General features: G+C 35.0%; 1 protein-coding gene across 2 annotated transcripts in view; it reads right to left on the bottom strand.

Annotated features, from left to right (window-relative positions):
- DPYD (dihydropyrimidine dehydrogenase) overlaps positions 1-20,223 on the bottom strand; it is a 787,163-nt gene that overhangs the window by 298,943 nt on the left and 467,997 nt on the right. For both annotated transcript variants that reach the window (XM_047785224.1, XM_047785223.1), the window contains exon 14: positions 18,673-18,837. In XM_047785224.1, the coding sequence (XP_047641180.1) occupies positions 18,673-18,837 (165 nt within the window). The remainder of the gene's footprint in view (positions 1-18,672; positions 18,838-20,223) is intronic.

Below are 20,223 nucleotides of genomic sequence, written 5' to 3'. Positions count from 1 at the left end.
AGGTACTCTAGGAAAGAAAAAAGTTAAGTCCTGCTGAGTAATAACTAATTGGAGGGAGTTATCCTTCAACAATGATGCAGCACTCATAGGATAAAATAAGAAGAGGCATTCAGTCAGTAGATGTCACTATTTAGGCCATTTTGACTATTTAGGATCTTGTTATATATATATGATGTTCTATGGTCTGAGAGATTTCGGATTCAGGGCTGGCAGAACTTATCATTTATGAGGCTTTTAATGAAGGAGTTGTTTTGATCCTGTACTAGTTCATAATTAATCCTAAAATACATTATTTGAGAAAAATTTATTCTTCTTTCTTTCTTTTCTTTTCTTTTTAGGGCCACACATGTGGCATATGGAAGTTCCCAGGCTAGACACTGAATCTGAGCTACAGCTGCTGGCCTACACCACAGCCCACAGCAATGCTGGATCCCGACCCCATTGAGTGCCAACCCACTGACCAAGGCCGGGGACAGAACCTGCATCCTCATGGATATGAGTCAGATTTGTTTCCGCTGAGCCACGACGAGAACTCCCAGGAAAAGTTCTATCAACAGCTGCTGAGTTGGAATACTCTGAGGCAAAGGGAAAAGAATACAGCCAAGGCTTGGCCCTTTGTTTGTCTTTAGATTTAGTTACCTATCTGTTGGTAAATCCATTCAAAAGATGAGCTTTCTGATATTGGAAATATTGAAAACGACAAAAAGGACCTTGATTTTTTTTTCCTGGTTATTATCTCAAGACCCAACATAAACCTGCTCCTTTTTCGGCTCGGTCAAACGACTGACATTTTTGTGTGCCAAGGATCTACACCGTCATCGCATACCTGCTACAACACAAAACTCCTGTTTGTCTATTCTGGGAAATTACTAAGAAAACATAGCCCCAATCCTTCACTCTACACTAGGTAGCAAAATAATTTCACAGCTGATTTAAAACTCTCACCCTCATCTTCATGCCCCAAGTGCAACGGTGACCTGTCTAGCCGGGAAACTAACAGAGCATTCTCTCCCTTCCTCTCTCTGCCGTGTGTTCCCCAGCTCCCAGCAAGTGGTCTGTTCCCATAGTTAACCTCACAGACAAGATAAAGCTTTCCTGCCCAATGAACCAAGAAGGAAAAAAAAAATCTCTCTCTGAAAATGTACCTCCATCTGAAATTTTTTTTCCAGAAATAGATATTAATCCTGCCCCTTTGCCCACTCAGCCAACAGTCAAAAAACCTCTGAATATAAAAATTCTCAGTAATTTTCTAGGTTGTTCCCATCAAACTATTTCATTACATATGACTAAAATGGAGTAGGGAACTGAAAAGAGTACGTATTCACCTCTGGAATGATCTCATACATTTTCTGAGCATGAGATCCCACTGACTTCTCTTATGTGCAATTCAAAGATGCCTAAAAAATGACTCAGTATTTATGGTTCAGTTAAAATGTAAAAGCTCTTTCTTCTACTATTCAATACCCACTGCAACAAATACTACTGCAGTGGAAGTTGCTTGGAACAAAAGTGGTTTCTCCACCTCAGTGAGAGATCCTCTTAATTAAATCATTATCAGAAGTGTAGGACTTGGAGGGCAGTTGATAACATCACCCAACCTCTATGTTTACGGATGAGACTGTAACCTGCCCAAGTTCACACAGCTGCCAGGAGAGCTGCAAAAGACTAGTACTCCCAGCCAGGGCCCGGCATGTATTCATTTATTTTCTACAGTCCATGACTATCTCCCATGCTCCTCTTCCCTACCCGCCTGCCAAACTGCAGGTTCTCTAATCTCAGCTTCAACCAGTTGCTTGAGATCATTTTGGAAAGAAAAGCATTTCTTCAAATTCTAAACTTGGAAAGGAAACAAATTCAACAAGTTAATAGCCAACAAGTATTTATTTGAGTGATTACCATGTGCCAGACACTGGAGAACAACTTAATAAGGTAGAAGCAGAAGATGTAAAAAGGCAGCAGGTTTTGTTCATACAAGGAAGTTTCAGAATTTGAACTTACTGCTTAAAGTAACAAGGGGATCATGTGCTAGTTGGCAGCTAGGACTGAGATGTCCAATTAACCAGCCAAGAAACAACAACAAAAACTAAAAGCAGAACTACAGCAGAATCTTCCCGAGGCCCTTAAAAAAATTGCAACATCTCTTGCATAAGTAAATGATTCATACAGTTTGAAAATGAAGATGTTAAAAATCCATCAAGCCCTTAAGTTTCTCTGACTGCATTTAGGTGCTTTTCAGTTTGTGCATGTGAGTACTGGTGAGAAAGATTTCTTTTCAAAGGGTGCATATGGTTATGATTAAGTTGCAGTATAAATCCGAATTGAGAAAATGGCTTATTTTGTTAAACAGATTACTGGGTGAGTATTAAATTTTTAAAGAATTTAGAAAATTTTACAAGGATGCAAATGACATCACAACATCAGTTCAGGAAAATTTAGAGGTCTCAGTAAAACAGTAAATAAGCACTTTTAAAAATGGACATTAGACAAAAATTTGGTGCAACTAATACAAATTATTATGCAACTACACAGTGAAAATGTTAACTATTTAGCTTAAGCTATTAATCAATATAACATAAAGCTTGGCAAATTTGGGTTAATGACAGTAATCCAACTGTACTATACGCCTGATTGCAGAGATTGGCATGCTTTGTAACTTGGTTTATTTCACATAATTTGATGTTATATTTTACTTAATTAACTTGTCCATATATTAAAATGTAGTAAATTAATAATATATGGGTAAATATTTTATATAAAGAATAAATTTAGCATAAATTTATTTTAAGGTCTGCCTTAAACCTAAATACAAAGAAATATCTATCATAGTGGTCTGCAATTTCTTCCTTTTTCTTTTTTCTGTCCCTTTTTTTTGGTTTCTTTTTGTTTTATTTTTGGTCAGGAGGTATGATTAGGTAGATATTGTTACAAGTAACTCTCTTGTACATTGGAGAGACTAAAAGTTTTGAAGTTCAATTCCTGGCTTTGCTACTTTTAGCACATTTATCTTAGGTAATTTACTTTATATTTTTTAGGATTAGTTTCCACATTTGTAAAATGAGTAAAGCAATACCTTCTGTTTAAATCTGTGATGGGCATTAGTGATAAAGTATGTCTATTACTCAGCAGAGCACCTGGCACAATAATGGGTAGTTATTACTAATAAATTTAGTCATCAATTATGATACCCTAATAGACACTGGCAACATATAATCCTAAAGGAAGTACACCTGGGCTTTAATATTATTCTCTCAGGGGTGCTTTATTTTTGGGGAGAAGGGGATGGGAAGGAAAGATGACAAGAGCCAAAAACATACATTTAGGAAAAGAGGCATGATGTGCTTAATAAATGTGGAAAAACTGAACACTAGTTCGTGCAACTTTGGGACCAATATGTCTAACCTTAATTTTTCTTAGTAAACAGATTAAGCTACATGATGATTGATAATTAAGGACTCGAAGACTCTCTGGCATTCAAGGAGTCTATGATTTAAAAATTCAATTACGTTTGTTGAGAATGCTAACGAATGGTAACTCCAATTTCTTTTCCATCATCATCAGCTTTCCCTCTAAGGTTAGAAAGCTGTTCCACTGACGACTGGAAGTAAATCTTAATGCAAATCAGAACTTCACAGGTGATGTACAAAAGCTCCTTAGTTAGAACTATGAGAAAGGAATATGACCCTTGGAGAATTCGAGTGTGTGATCTGATATATTTTAGGTCATCAATCACTAATAGACTCTGACAGATTGGGTCATCTTTTTTTTTTTTTTTTTTTGTAGACTCCACCAACATGGCCCAGGGGACATGGATTTTAAATAAGAGTAATAATTTAAGAATTTTGACAGTTATCCTTTGCTAAAACAAACAACAACAACAAAACAAACAGAAACCTTTTACAGCATATGTCCATTATTTATGACTTATTTTTATAGATTACTGAAAATTTTAAGAAATATCAACTTCCATGTGAAATTAAATGAAATACTACGTTGTAGGTAACAGAGAAGTAACTGAACTGGGCTGTGCTGGGGCTTGGTCCTAGGAACACTAAGAGACTAATATCTGGAGAGTACAGAGACCTATATGTAAATAATTACAAGATAGAGTGATACACGCATGATAGAAGTATGGATTTCCCTTCTCTCAGTCTAGTCTTCCTGTCTGGTTCCTTTTATAAAAATTCTAGTTTACATCTATGCAATGTTTTATATCTGTAAAAACCGCCTTTGTGTGAATCAATTCTTTGGAGAATGTAGAAAAAGTGGAACCTAAGGATTAGAGATAACAAAGAAAGAAATAATACATAGCAGAACAGGTTTAGGAGTTCTTGCCAGATAATCTTTGGAGAGACAACACAAAATAGGGCCTTAGAGCTGTCCTTCCAAAAAATCCATTTGTTCATTTTTCCTGAGACATTAATCAAGTTCCTACTATACAAAAGCTACTGTTATAGAAATTCAAGATTAGGGATAGATAAGAAAAAAAAAGGTCCCTATCCTTATGAAACTCTAGAGAAGAAATACTTTTCTTGAGAAAGGGGACCCTGTATGTTACCTGCATGTTAAGTTGAACACTATATCCTAAAATAGTTTCTGGCACTTAGTGTATATTTAGTAAATATTGGTAGAATAAAATTAAAAAAACAAAGGAACAATTTTGGTAGTAATGAGTACTTTTGGGGTTTGTGATAGGGCACTGCTTTCCACATGGTCAGAGAAAGCCACTGTAAAAGGGTATGACTTGAATCGATAACTTGTGCTTGAATCTCTCATTTCTTCCTAAGATTCTATTACATGAATGTCAGAAAAATCAGATATTGACCCGCAGATCTCAGACACTGTGACATATTTTTCTCTGTTTTCTCAATAAGGGTAATTTCTATTCCCCTGTCTTCAACTTCACTGATTCTTCTCTCTGTTACATCCAGTCTTCCTCAAGCATATCCAATGAATTCTTCATTTCTGAAAAGCATTCTTCATATATTTCCATTTGGATATTTAAATATTTTACAATGCTCTGACAACTTTTCATCAATGTTTTTCTACTAGGCCTTTTTTTTCCTCCCATATTTATCATGGTAATTCCAGAGGCTCCATCTGCTAATTCTAATTCTCTCTCTGGAATTGCAAGACAACTTGCAAGAAAAATCTCTTGACCTGAGTCACATTTTTTTTCTTTCATGTCTTATATTTTTTTTATTGTATGCCAAATAATTTCCATAAAAGAACAGCTGAGACTTAAATAAGTAAAAATTATCTCAGAAAGGGATGCAGCCCTTCTATCATCAGGTGCTAATGTAGGAGACTGAGTTGAAGGAATCTGCAGAAAGTGATTCTGGGCTGGGTGGTGGTTTTGCTAGATATAGTTCTCCACTGGCTTCAAATGTTTCAAGGGTTTGATCAGACCTTTCTCTACAGTAGGACTCAGGAACTGAGCCCCACAAAGACTCCAGAGTCTCTTTATTATGATTAGTCCAGCCACCAACTTTCCAAACTGTGGGGTATTTCTTGCTGCTTGCAGACCAGCTGCTAACTTTTTGTGTTGCTTAGGGTGTCTCCTTTGCTCTCTAGTTTCACACGGGCTTTCTGTGCTTCAGCATCTTTGTGCTGAGCTTGCCTTCCTCAAGCCTTCAAAAAAGCGACTACAATATAATTGGTGAAGGCCTAGAATGCCTTGGAGAATCTCTCTCAGGGCTCTTTTCCCACCCCAGCCTTCAGTAGGCCTCTGCCTTGTAAATGGAGAAGGTCCTGCTTCCCTTAGGGATGATTTCTTTGAACTCTGCTGCCTTGGCCCCACTTCAGGTAGGCAACTCAATGAAATAACATGGGGAAGACTTGGTTTCTAAAACTGGCAAGGTCTCTGCCCAGGCTCCTTGATATTTTCACACAACCTGCCATTCCTGACACATCCATTAAACAGCCTTTAACTCTTACACTGCTTTCTCTGTTGTGACTTCCTCTCCCTCCCAGCAATCCTCTAGGAAGCAAAGTCACCATGAGTCTTTTCTCCAAGAAGAGCTTATCATTTTCTGGAATTGAGTTTATTAAAGTAATCTGCATTCTCAGATAGTTTTTTAAAAATCCAATTTTGCTGTTTATTTGACTTGTTCTGATTGTTAGGGCACGAGTGTAATCTCTTCTGGCTTTCTATCTCCTAACTAGAAACTGAAGTCCTGTCTGAAATTCAAAGTCACAATCTAACCATATATTCTGGTGGCATTTGGACTGGGAAGGTCTTAGAAGGTATTTTCACCTTCTAGGACCTTCTAAGCAGACACAACAATTCTGAGTCATAAACTGTGATACAAAGCCCTGGAGCTGAATACAGCAGATATGAAAGTATATTAAATGTTAAGTATGTAAAGTGTAATTATAGTTTCAGTAAGAACAACAATTATTGCTGTAGGTCATTTTTTTTAATTTTTTTTTTTTTTTTTAGCCTTTTCTTGAGCCACTCCTGCGGCATATGGAGGTTCCCAGGCTAGGGGTCTAATCGGAGCTGTAGCAGCCGGCCTACGCCAGAGCCACAGCAACGCAGGATGCCAGCCGCATCTGCAACCTACACCACATCACAGCTCATGGCAATGCCAGACCCTTAACCCACTGAGCAATGCCAGGGATCGAACCCACAACCTCATGATTTCTATTCGGATTTGTTAACCACTGTGCCACGACGGGAACTCCGCTGTATGTCATTTTTTCATGCTGATTTTTAAACTGTTTTCCCATAGTTCATCTAAAAACTTATTGTGTGCATAGCTTTTCCAGTCCATAAATGTGTTCATTTCCTACACTGACACCTCCCCTATAATCCAACCTTGCAACCCAAGAGTTATAACTAAATTTACAACTTAAACTAAAACATCCACAAAACACTTCATCATTTTAATACTGGGAATTTTAAAGGACTTAGTATGAAAAAATTAAAATGCAAAAAGCAGCACAAAGTTAAATTAAATTATTTATTATGGGAAGATTAGTCAATCTAGTTACTTCCTTAAATTTTTCATGAATAAAATATTACACAAAATTTCCTTTTGGGTGATAAGTATATAGGTCAGAAACCCCCAAAGAAGCTGTATTAATAGTTAACTCCTTCCTTATTAATGCTCTAGGCATTTTAAAACCATGCAAAGTGAAATATCTACCTCAAAAACAACTTTAATGATAAGTTATTTCTTTGCTTCATGTACACAATGGGTCATTAGGTTAGGGGGAAAAAAAATCTCAAAGGGAGAAAAAAATAGCCAGCTATGAAATTCACAAATACTTTCCTTGGATTGGGTACAAATGCTATTCAGGCCAATACCAGGGATGCATAAATTCTTTCTATCCTATTTACAATCCAATCTTGATTAGGTCGGAGCTCATTTTCCAGTTTGTGAATTATCTAGGTCTTTGATCCTTCTCTTCCCTCTGGCTGATTACCTTTCCCATTTCTCTGCTCATTAGCACCTCCACCAGAAGGGGAAGAAAACCCAGGTGAAAAGAAAAAGTGAATCATACACGGACATTTTTAAGTAATCTGAAGCCTGACTTTTTAAAAATAATAATAAATTTCTTCCATTGTGAGTGTTTGTACGTCAGATATACTGTTACCAATTTGAAATTTTACCACTGACAGTCTGAAAGTATCGTTGGGAAATTACTTTTATCTGGATATCAGATTTTAACATGAAATGGGGATGAAATTCAGGCATGTCTTCCTTACAAGATTACTGTGAGATCAACTCAGAGAAATACAAATTTGTTTACTGTAACTGTCTATACAAAATTAATAAGTTGTCAGGCTTTTGAATTCATAAAACATCTTTGACAATTTTTACTTCTTTTTCTTCCATTAAGATTCAGGACGTTCCTTGGGAATAGTCTCATTGCCAAAAATTACGGTTTTTTTCTTCTTTTTTTAAAAAAATACCTTTTATATTAAGAAAAAAATAAAAATATCTTTTGGTAGAAGAGACTGGTAAAATACTGTATCTTTACCGATGAATTTCATTCACCCATTCTTCTCTATGGATAATCACAAGTCCCCTGTGATGGGGCCCTCGTTCTAATGTATATTTTCTTGTCTTTGATTCTTAAAATGAAGACATAGCCCACAGAATACAATTTTAGGTAAATTTAAGGGTTCGTTTTACACAGGTTTGTTCTATTAAAGTTTTCTTCATTTGTGTTATTTTAAGGACGAAATATCAAAGTGGCCTGGTGATTAAATTGAAAGTCCAATATCTCCGTGACCATTCTCCTTTAAGAGGGTCTACAATTAACTGAATCATATTTGTGGGTTACAGATATAGCCTTAAATTCTGATTAAACTGAATTAATGACCCAACCGTAAATGATCATTGAAATAGGAAAACAGGTATTTAAGTACAATATGTAAACCTTTAAAATAGTACTAAACATTTACCTTAAAAAAAAAAAACCTTAAAGAATAAAGAGAATATTTTCAAGTAAATACCTTAGAAGACCTAAGGGGAAAAATATGAAATTTGTTTCGTTCCCCATGAAAAATAAATTTCTGGAATATTCCCTGTAGGGTACAATGTAAAAGAGTAAAACGCCCAGTGGCAAAAAAAAAATTTTAAAAAGTAAAATATGCTAAGTAGTTTGTAACAAAGTTAATACAACACATGTAATTGACACAAGCTGCAGTGTAGCTGGCAGATGCAACTCAGATCTGAGGTTGCTGAGGCTGGGGTGTAGGACTACTTCTGGAATTCGGATTTGACCCCTACCCTGGGAACTTCCATATGCTGGAAATGTGGCCCTAAAAAAAAAAAAAAGAAAAGAAAAAAAAAGCAGACTGACAAATTACCAAGTGGAGGAGAATTTGAGAAAAGTATGTTGTAGGCAGTCAAAGCTTGTATATACAATGAGACTAAAACGCTTTGATGGATTTTTCTTAGGATTTGTCCTTTACTGAATGACACAAATCACTAGTCCTTTAATCTCCCACAAAGCAGAAGCTTAAAAATACACCCAGTATTTCTTTTCTTTCTTAATACTGCATAAGGTCATTTTTAACCTCATGTGAAGCTCCCATGACTTCATATCAGAGTGAATACAATCAAAATGCTACAAAATTTTGTGGAATACGATTGACTGATGGCTTGGGCAATGGGTAGGGATTGAAGAGCTGGATGACAAAGGTTTTTAGATATGCAATCCAACATGGGATTAATTACCAGGACATATCCATGAGAAGAGCCTTTCTAATTTCAAATTTAATCTCTTGAGTCTTTTAAAACCAATTTACTGAAATATAATTCTATGTACACTATATATTATACAAAATTTTACATATAATAAATTACATATATTTAAAGCTTACAATTTTATGAGTTTTGACATGTATATATACTTTGAAACCATCATCATAATCAAGATAATGAATACATCTATCATGCTCCCCAATTTCCTTGTGACTGTTTATAATCCCTCCCGCTAACTCCTTCCCTGTCTATAAGTCAACCATTAATCTACTTTGTGTCACTATGGATCAGTCAACATTTTCTACAGTCTTATCATAAAATCTGTGCATTTGGGGGGTTTGATGGATTTTCTTTTCGTAATTTCTTAGATTAATCTATGTTGCTGTATGTGTCAGGAGTTCATTCTTTTTTATTGCTGAGTAGTACTTTATTGTATTATACACCACAATTTGCTGATCTGTTCAACTGGATCATTCAGTTTTTGTTATCAGAAATAAAGCTACTATGAAGAATGGTTACTGAGATAACCAATGGTTAACCACGGGTTATTGTGATAAATATTTATTTTCTAAATATTTGGAGTTTTTACAAATATATTCCTGGGGGTTTTTTGGGTTGTTTTTTGTTTTTTGTTTTTTGTCTTTTCTAGGGACGCACCTGTGGCATGTGGAGGTTCCCAGGCTAGGGGTCCAATTGGAGCCATAGCTGCTGGCCTACGCCACAGCCACAGCAATGCAGGATCCGAGCCGTGTCTGCAATCTACACCACAGCTCACGGCAACACCGGATCCTTAACCCATTGAGCAACGCCAGGGATCAAACCTGCAGCCTCATGATTCCTAGTTGGATTCCTTAACCACTGAGCTACGGCGGGAACTCCTATTCCTGTTTTTGACTACAAATTTAATTTTGTTGTGGTCAGAGTATATACTTTGGATGAATTTAATTTTTTAAAATTAGAGACTTTTTAATGGTTCAGAATATGGCCTATTATAATAAATTTATGCATGTATTTGAAATGACTGTGTATTCTGCTGCCATTGGAGAGTGTGTCCTATAAATATCCATTAGGTAAGTTGATAGCATTTCCCAAATCTTCAATAGATTCATTCTATTGTTTTATTAATTACTGACAGGCAGGTATTAACTCTAATTATAAGTTTGAGTTTTTCCATTGCTCCTTGCAGTTCTATTAGATTTTTATTCAGGTATCCTGAAGCTTTGTTATTAAGTGCCTTAAGTGTTTAGGATTGTGATCAATTCCGGAGGAACTGATTTTTTCAATATTATAAAATTATCTTTTTTGTCCTTGATAATATTCTTTGCTTTTATAACTACTTTGTTATCAATTATATGAGATTTTATTTGATTAGAGTTAGCATGGTGTGTCTCCTTCCATTGTTTCAATATTCTATTTGTGTCTTCATATTTTAATTTTTTTTCAGGCTGCATACTATTGGATTTTGCTTTTTTAAAAATAAAAATACAGGAGTTCCCATCGTGGCTCAGTAGCTAAGGAACCTGACTAGTATCCATAAGGATGAGAGTTTGATCCCTGGCCTCGCTCAGTGGGTTAAGGATCTGACGTTGATGTGGCTGTGGTGTAGGCCAGCAGCTGCAGTTCTGATCTGACCCCTAGCCTGCATACTTACTTATGCCATGGACATGGCCCTAAAAAGACAAAAAATAAATAAAATAAAGTAAAATATGAAAAATACCTGCCTTTTAATTGAGGTCTTTAGACCATTTACACTTAATGTGATTATTGACACAGGTTTAACTATACTTTCTTTTGGTTTGAGTACTCTATGAATCTATCTCATACCCTTCATGTTTCTGTTTTATCATATTATCTGAGTGGTTGCTTAGAGCTTAGAGTATACATATTTAAGTTATCAGAGTCTATCTTCAAGTAAAACTTGACATAAGATTTTTGAATCTCACAGTAGTATACTTCCATTTTCTTCCTCACAACTTTTGCACCATTGTTTTCATATATTTTGTGATAAACATATGTGATAAACCCCCACACTATAAGTTTTTGTTTAATCAACCAATTCTCTTTAAAGTGAGTTAATATTTACCCATGTAGTTATAAATTCTGGTGCTCTTATTCCTTGGTGTAGATTCTTATTTCAACTTATTTCCCTTCAGCTTAAAACATTTTAACAGTTCCGGTAGTGCAGACTTGCCAGTGATGAATTCTTCCAGTTTTTTGTTTGAAAAAGTATTTATTTCACCTGTGTTTTGAAAGTTATATTACTGAATTTTGAAATCTAGGGTAACAGGTTTTGTTTTTGTTTTTTAGTCTTTCAGCACTTTAAAGATGTTGTCTTCTGGCTTACATTGTTTCTGATGATAAACCACAGCAGTAATGCTTATGTTTGTTCCTCTGTAGGGAACATACTTTTTGTCCCTGGCTGCTTTGGCTCTTTATAACTGGTTTAGTACATTTGATTATGATATATTACTTGGGTGTAACTGTCTTCATGTTTCTTATGCTTGAAGTTTATCAAGTTTCTTGTTTATTATTTTTTGGTTTTTTTGTTTTGTTTTGTTTGGGGGAGGAAGCTTGTTTTAAGAAAAACTGGGAAAGTTTGGTCTAATATTTCCTCAAATTTCGAGAATTCCAGTGTACACTAGGCTGCTTGAAGTTGACTCCAGCTCACCAATCATGTTTACCTTCTCTTCACTCCTTCTATCTATCTCTTTCTTTCTTTGTTTCATTTTTGATAGTTTTTATTGCTGTATCTTCAAATTTACTACTTATTTCTTCTGCAGTGCCCAATATGCCCTCTGTAACTTCCAGTGTGTTTTTCATCACTTTCATTGTAGTTTTCATACCTAGAAGTTTGATTTGTATCTTTAATCTATTTTCCACATCTTAATTCAGCTTTTGAACATATAGAATATAGTTACAGTAGCAGTTTTAATGTACTTATCTGCTAATTTTAACATCACATCAGTTTTGGTTGATTTTATTCTTATTTTGAGTTTATTTTCATATTTCTTTACATACTAGGTTATTTTTTAATTGGATGCCAGACATTGAACTTTATCTTTTTTTGTACTAGATATTTTGTTTTCCTTAAATATTACTGAGTTTTTCTGAGTTGTAGTTAAATTACCTGGATACATTTTTATCCTTTCAGGTCTGGCCTTTTAGGTTTGTAGGGCATGACTAAGTCAGTGTTCAGCCTATGGTCACTTGTGAATCATAGGGTTTTCAAGTCTGGTTGTCAGGAAGAGTCATTATTCCCAGATCTATGTAAGAACTGAGTACTCATCCCTGTAATCCATTCAGAAAGTTATTTCTGTAGTCTCATAATTTACTAAAAAGTGTGCGCTGACCCTTCCTCTGCTAACACTCAAGAGGGACCCTCTACAGATCTCTGAAGTTCTTTCTGTATGCAGCTCTCTGCTTTGTGATGCACTGTCTTGTGAATTCTAGGCACCTTGTTCCATCTGCACCCTCAGTTCTGTCTCCTCAATGCACAAAGATCTCTGTTTCTAACTGGTTTCTGTTGCCTTAAATGGAGTCTGGAAACTTTCTGGGACAATAGCAGTGTTCATGTCCATTGTTTTCCATCTCTCAGGGACCAGTGGTCCTGGTTAACTTACGTAAAAAAAAGACCAAGCTGTTATTTCATAGTAGAGAGAGCAAATTCAGTCCCTACTAGAGTGCAGGTAATGTTTTATTTTAAGGAACTAGGAAAACCCTAACTCAAGAAAATACTTGGCTACATGGAGCCATAAACAAATCCCATAACTATGAGCTATATTATGTATTTTGATTCATTTTGGCTGTTCCTCTTTGTAGAATTAAGCATACTTTAATTTTCCTTTGCTTCTGTGCTGAGACCAAGAAAATAACTGTCATTATTTGTCTTAATTTAATCAGAAGCTATTAAGTCAAATTAATGAATGACATAAAAGCAAGGAAGTATAATGAATAAAACACTGGGAAAGGAATCAGAAGACATATGTTCTACATGATATATAATAAATTCAAGCTCAGAAGGACCACTAAAAAACATTTAGTAAATTCTCCTTTAATTATTTAATTGGTAATTATTTCTGAAATAGTGTCTTTTGTATGAACTGTTGGTTCAAAAATGTTTTGAAAGTCAATTGGGCAATATAATTCATAAGCTATAAATATATTTCCTTCAATTTTCCAAATATACTTCTCAGAATATTTCCTAAAAACAAATTATTACTTTAAATAGGAACAAAAGCTAAATGCATAAAGGCATTCTATGCAATATAATTGATAACCGTGAATGCTAGCAATGTGTCGAACTCATTAAATATAATATCTTGTTTAAACTTTACAACAAACTCTATGGATAGGTATTGTTATCACACTGGTGAAAAGTTGGGACTGAACGTCAAAAAACAGCAAGTCAGAGGAAATGCTGAGATTTAAGTGCATTCTGACTCTAAATCCTAAATAGACTTCACTTGCTCTAGAAAAGTGAAAACAGATATTTGTTAGGATAACTGCGCATGGACAGTTTTGCACCATACACCCTAATACTTTAAATTTCCATGTTTTATTTTTATTTTTTGTAGGTTATGGTTCATTTTTATTATTATTTATTTTTATTCTTTTTTTTTGGATATAAACATACCATTAACTTTGGGGTTTATTTTTTTTCCTTTTAAATTTTTTTTAATTGTAATCACTTGTTATTTCCCCAATACATTTTTTTTTCTACTGTACAGCATGGTGACCCAGTTACACATACATGTACACATTCTATTTTCGGACATGATCACGCTCCATCATAAGTGACTACACACAGTTTCCAGTGCTATACAGCAGGATCTTATTACTAAACCATTCCAAAGGCAATAGTTTGCATCTATTAACCCCAAGCTCCTAATCCATTCAACTCCCTCCCCATCCTCCTTGGCAACCACAAGTCTATTCTTCAAGTCCATGATTTTCTTTTCTGTGGAAAGATTCACTTGTGCCGTATATTAGACTCCAGATATAAGTGATATCATATGGTATTTGTCTTTCTCTTTCTGACTTACTTCACTCAGTAGGAGAGTCTCTAGTTCCATCCATGTTGCTGCAAATGGCATTATTTTGTTCTTTTTTATGGCTGAGTAGTATTTACAACTTACACAACTCAACAGCAAAGAAGCCAACAACCCAACTGAAAAATGAGCAAAAGACCTGAGTAGACATTTCTCCAAGGAAGATGTACAGATGGCCAACAAGCACATGAAAAAAATGCTCAACATCCCTGATTATTAGAGAAATGCAAATCAAAACTACCATGAGATACCACCTCACACCAGTCAGAATGGCCATCATTAATAAATCCACAAATAACAAGTGCTGGAGGGGGTGTGGAGAAAAAGGAACCCTCCTGCACTGTTGGTGGGAATGTAAACTGGTACAGCCACTATGGAGAACAGTTTGGAGATACCTTAGAAATCTATACATAGAATTTCCATATGACCCCGCAATCCCACTCTTGGGCATCTATCTGGACAAAACTCTGCTTAAAAGAGACACGTGCACCCGCATGTTCATAGCAGCACTATTCACAATAGCCAGGACATGGAAACAACCCAAATGTCCATCAACAGATGATTGGATTCGGAAGATGTGGTATATATACACAATGGAATACTACTCAGCCATGATTTATTTTTATTCTTTGTAGAACTCAAATAATTTTTATTCTTTGTAGAATATTAAGAATATGTACACATATAAATATATATATTCACTCTATCCATGTCAGAATTTCTTAAATGATTGAGCTAGTACAGGGCCGAACTATAAATAACATTTTTTGAAGCTCCCCAGGAGATTCTAATATGCAATGAGAACTGAGAAATGTGGGACACAGTTTCTTAATCTAAGGTCCTCAGAACTTTTGCTAAATAACAGGAAATTCATGAACTTGGATGGAAAAAAATTAAATCTTTATCTTCACTAGCCTCTCACTGAAATTTAGCATGTCCCCCATCGTGAAGCAACAGACCATAGTAACACTATCAACACCTGTAACTTTGCACCAACAGAAACCACAGAAATTCCTGCAGAGTTGCAGAGTTACCGCAGATATCACAGGGTGTCACTTATAGTCACCATTATATTGAAATCACAGTAGTGATTCGATCTGCCATTAGACTGTATTTTAGGGCCTTACTAAAGAGTAACTTATTTTACTACATCACGTCTTTTAAAATACTTCAAGAATTTTGGTATAATAGGAGTTCTTTACAACCTTACGAATTTTGTTTTAGCCTTTCAAAGATAATTGTCTGAAAAGAGGCTTTTAGGCTTCACCGGGGTGCCTGAGGAGGCCATGGCTCACACACCAGGTTAAGAATTCCATACTTAGAGGCTACTGGTCAGGAAAGCACCTTCAGAATGCTGATGAAGAGTGACTTCTTTAGAGCAATTGTGAATGTAGTGTGTGCAGTGCTCATCTCGCAGTAATGAACTGAGAAAGGGTTTCAGCAGAAATGAGGTGTCTTATAATAGAAGTATATTTACATACCGATTGTTCTTCCTTTATTAATTTCTCTAACAAAGCCATCATGCCCTTTTCTAGCTCCACCAACTGATTCACTGCTGAATCCCAATCTTTTGCCTAACTCTTATTGTAGCTGCCTCAAATGATAGAAAATGTCAGTCTCTGCTTGCTAATTCGGTGCATTCAGACAAAATGCGGCAAGTAATCTTCTTCTTTTTTTTTTTTTTTTGGTAAACTTTTTTACAAGCCTAAAATATAGGATTTCTAAGGATTTTACAGTGAGAATGAAACGATTCACTTAAAATTGATTTCTGTAAGCCCTAATTACACAATACATTTCATCATAAGCATTGCAAAATCTCAGAAAGAAAAAAACACTCTTAGTAATAAATTGTCACTACAATGATCAGTGTGCCAAATTTAATTTGCAGATAAATGAAAGGAAAACTTGAAAGCCAAGGAGAAGTCTGGTATAAGTATAGGCTTTGGATTAATTTTGTGACAGTTAAGAGACAAGCCCTTACAATATATTTCAGGAGTCTTAGCGTCTTTATATTCAAGATGTTTTTCCAGCTCTCTCCTCTAGTTCATGGTCAAGTGGTCTCTACTCTCTCTGGAAATCAAGATACTAGCTGCTGCCATCAGCTGACCCACATGCCCCCCCAGCACAATTTCTTTTTCGGAAAAGTTAGCCCTTGCTTAGAAGCTGCCACAATGGGTTGAATTATCTGATCCCTGTCATTAAAGGTGGCAGCTACGCACTCGAGAATGATGTGGGAAAACGCCAGTGAGAGTGATAATTAAACTTGGAAAATGAAGGGTCACCTTCTTTCACTCAGCTCATTGGGCTTGGCATCAGAGTAATTCCAAAACAGTGGGGGATATTCTACTCTCAGCATGGCAATATCTAGGTGCACACACATTATTTCTGTGGGTTCAAACAGGAATGCCATTTTAATTGTATTTAAAATGTTATCTTTGATATGGGGAGTAAAAATGTTAGAAATTAGTTCTAAGGATACAGAAAAAGAATAATAAGTATACTCTAAATGGTGAAAGAATTAGAAACAAGAAAAGCATGTATTGTTTGCTCAGAAGAAAAAAGCATTATAGGAGAAAAAAATTGTTTGCAGGGATATTGAAAAGAACATTTAAATGTGTTCAAGTCTTTCTACTTGACTGTGGAATCAAAAAGCAAGGGTTTTGTCTCAGCTCTCTTGTCTACTTACTGTCATTTCTTGGAGGTCATTATTATAACATCTTTTTCCTGCTCAAGAGAGGGTAGAAAGTATCAGGCGAGCTTAAGATAAGTTATTGGTAGAAATTACTTTCCAAAAAAAGGGATTTTTTTCAGATACATTGGCTCATCTAAATACCCCTGAAGGACTATTTCATACTGCTCTGGTTTTGCATTAATGTAAATAATACTCAGTTTTTTGTTTGTTTGTTTTGCTTGTTCGTTTGATTTTTATCTTTTCAGGACTGCACTCTTGGCATATGGAAATTCCCAGGCTAGGGGTCAGATCAGAACTGCAACTTAAAAGGCCTGAAATAATACTGCAATATGAGCAGATGCACAGATGCCAAAAGAAAACTTCAAGTTCAAATTCTGGCTTGATTATATAATAGCTATGAGCTGAGGGCATGTTACTTCACTGTATATGCCTCAGTTTCCTCATCTGTGAAATGGGGAAAATAACATTCTAAGAAAAGCTTCCCAGAACACGTGGATTCTTGACAAAATGCACAGTTCATAACTCATGTTATGAGCTAATTTACATAATGTGAAACAGAGATAATTGCAACATCAAGCTCAGAAAGTGAAAAATTCCTAATAAACAGAAACTATAGATTTCAGACGGCCTTTTTAGTTCCCTTCACATCTGAAGGGTTGAATTGAAGAAGGTAAATTATATCCTATGTGATTCTATTCTGTTTCAAAATAAGAGAGAATTGTGAAACAATTGGCACTTTCTAAACCAGAAAAAAGAAACCTGATGAGCTAGGCAATAGTGTGATAGCTAAAGTTCCTTCAAAATATTCTGATTTATCAGTTTGTAGGCAAACATCCCCAAATTTCATTTGATTTTAAAATAGTTATCATTAGAATACTTGAAGTGTTCTCACTGTCTTTGAAGGAATAACATAGAAAAATCTTTTCTACAAACATAAACATACATTGTCCCAAACCTCAACCTCAATTCATCACCAGCTCACTGAGAAGGAGCAAAGGAGAAAAATGTATGTGTATGCATATGTGAGCATGGTGAAGGGGGGTGGGGGGGGAGGAGGAGAATGAAAGAATGACACTGAGGACAACCCTAATCAATTACTGATGGGAAAACACTCTGCGGGCTAAAAACCTATAGGCAATATATAGAAAATACAAAGAAATGAAATATTATATGCAAGCCTGATTTCACTGTAATATGTGTATACAGTACTTCAGAAGAAAAAAACAGATTTTATAAAAGATACTTGACTCATTCAGAATAACTTGTTAAAATTATTTAGCAAATTATTTCTCACTGGAAAAAAAATATTACTAAACTATATAAGAAATTCTGCCTCTGCTTCAGTGTTGTATTTAAGATGATTTACAGTCTGCAATTTCTTCCTAAGGTCATCACCTTCATAAATACTGGCCACATACAGTGAAAACCAACTCAATAAAATAAGTATTTCATTTCTCTTCCTCCTGCTTATGTAGATACTTCTTCCATCTACATGGCACCCATTTATAAAAAAGCCTCACACTGTGTGGATTTTTATGAGTTCTTGAGCTTTTCTTTCTTTTTTATCTTTCTATGCATCTGCAAAGCAACTGGCAGATTCTTTAATAAAATATATTATACACATTAATATTTATAAGCCTATGAATTGGATGTTTAAATAAACATTCACCAACTTATGGCAATTCTTTTGTTTTAGACGTTAAATCACACTTACATTGTCTGGAAAGTCAGCTTTTAGTTCAGTGACACTTTGACACCAATATGCAGCTGTTTTTTCACTGATGAGCTCAATATTCAGGAAGGAGCTTTGTCCAGGGCCATACATGGGGCCAGAGGTAGTCCCCCGGATGATTCTGGGTGAGACATTTGTCACTATGTCCTGTTGAAAGAGTAAAAATATTGGGTATCTTTGGACAAAGAAAAACTATTTATTCTATGCTCATTTCCATATGACAGTATTCTACTAAAGTCCTGTCTCACATTTTTAATATATTTTACATTACTGTTGAACATAAACTACTTTCAAGAGAAAAAGTAAAATATTTGTTAGCTCTATTTACTTTCTATAACTGTAAGTGTAGCATAGTGGAAAAATATGTAAATTCATTTACATTGGTTTTGAGCGTGCGCATTTCCATTTGTTTGCAATTAAGTAATAAATAAAAACATGACAAGTAAAATGTAAGACTATCATTTCAGTCTATTTGATCTAAGTGTCTCCAATGAGATTTTAAGTCAAATAAGAATTAATGTTTAGTAAAGAAAAATATCTTTTTTCCTAAAAAGTAATTTTAATGTAAATCAGCCGAGGAGTACATATTAGCACTACTGGCTCATCAAACTTTTAACACACATTCTAGCAAACTAACTGGGTTGACTTACCTATATGATTCTAACTATAAATTCACATTCAATGAGAACTCATTTTTCCCAAGACTGAAATGAGGATATCAATAACTTCCTGGTAACTATAAACAGTAAACAGTCAAATTAACTTGCTTGTTAAGTGTAATTAACAATCCACAACTGCTTCTAAAGCTATATGAACAAAGAAGAGTAACATTCTTACATTACTAAAAACTAAAAAGAAACTAAGAAGGAAAATGTTTCTTGAGCCAACTTCCAATTAAAATTAATTTTGAGTAAAGGTCATTTAGTTAAGGATTTATCAGAATTAGTCATTTAAGTACCCCTCCTCACCATCTTGTCACTTTTAGTGAGATAACATGAACCCCCATTAGTATATAGCAATTAAGGTCAATTTACATATTTTAATTAAGAACCACCCCATATAAAACAATTAGCGTAATAGGCATACTAACTGGATTTCATAACATTTGGACGTTTTTCCAACTAGATAGACAGGAAACCTTAATTAGCATTAATTAGTGCTGATCTGCATATGTTTGATAAGGCATACCCTTGCCACAAAAGATTATTTATTCCTGAATCTGCCAAATGCTACAGTTGCAGAGGATAAAAGGACTTTTCTTCACATTGCATGTTAATTTCTGGCAATTTACATTCACTTTTACATTCGAATTAGTATATTATAAAATAAATGGTATAAATGTTACAATAAGCCACCTTAAATATGTACATTTTTACTTATAGGAATCCTGCCAGTTAATGATTTACTAATTAAGCTATTCCATTTCTATTGTAATTGTGGGAATGTCACCAGCCTTACTTTGATTTTCTATTTTGAAACCATGTTACATAAGGTTAGGGTAAAATGACAAGTCAAGTCACACCAGGAAGCTCA

This window comes from Phacochoerus africanus, chromosome 6 (genome assembly GCF_016906955.1).
Source record: "Phacochoerus africanus isolate WHEZ1 chromosome 6, ROS_Pafr_v1, whole genome shotgun sequence".
Lineage (NCBI taxonomy): Eukaryota > Metazoa > Chordata > Mammalia > Artiodactyla > Suidae > Phacochoerus > Phacochoerus africanus.
Note: the sequence above shows the minus strand (reverse complement) of the source record. Positions and strands in the feature narration are given on the sequence as shown.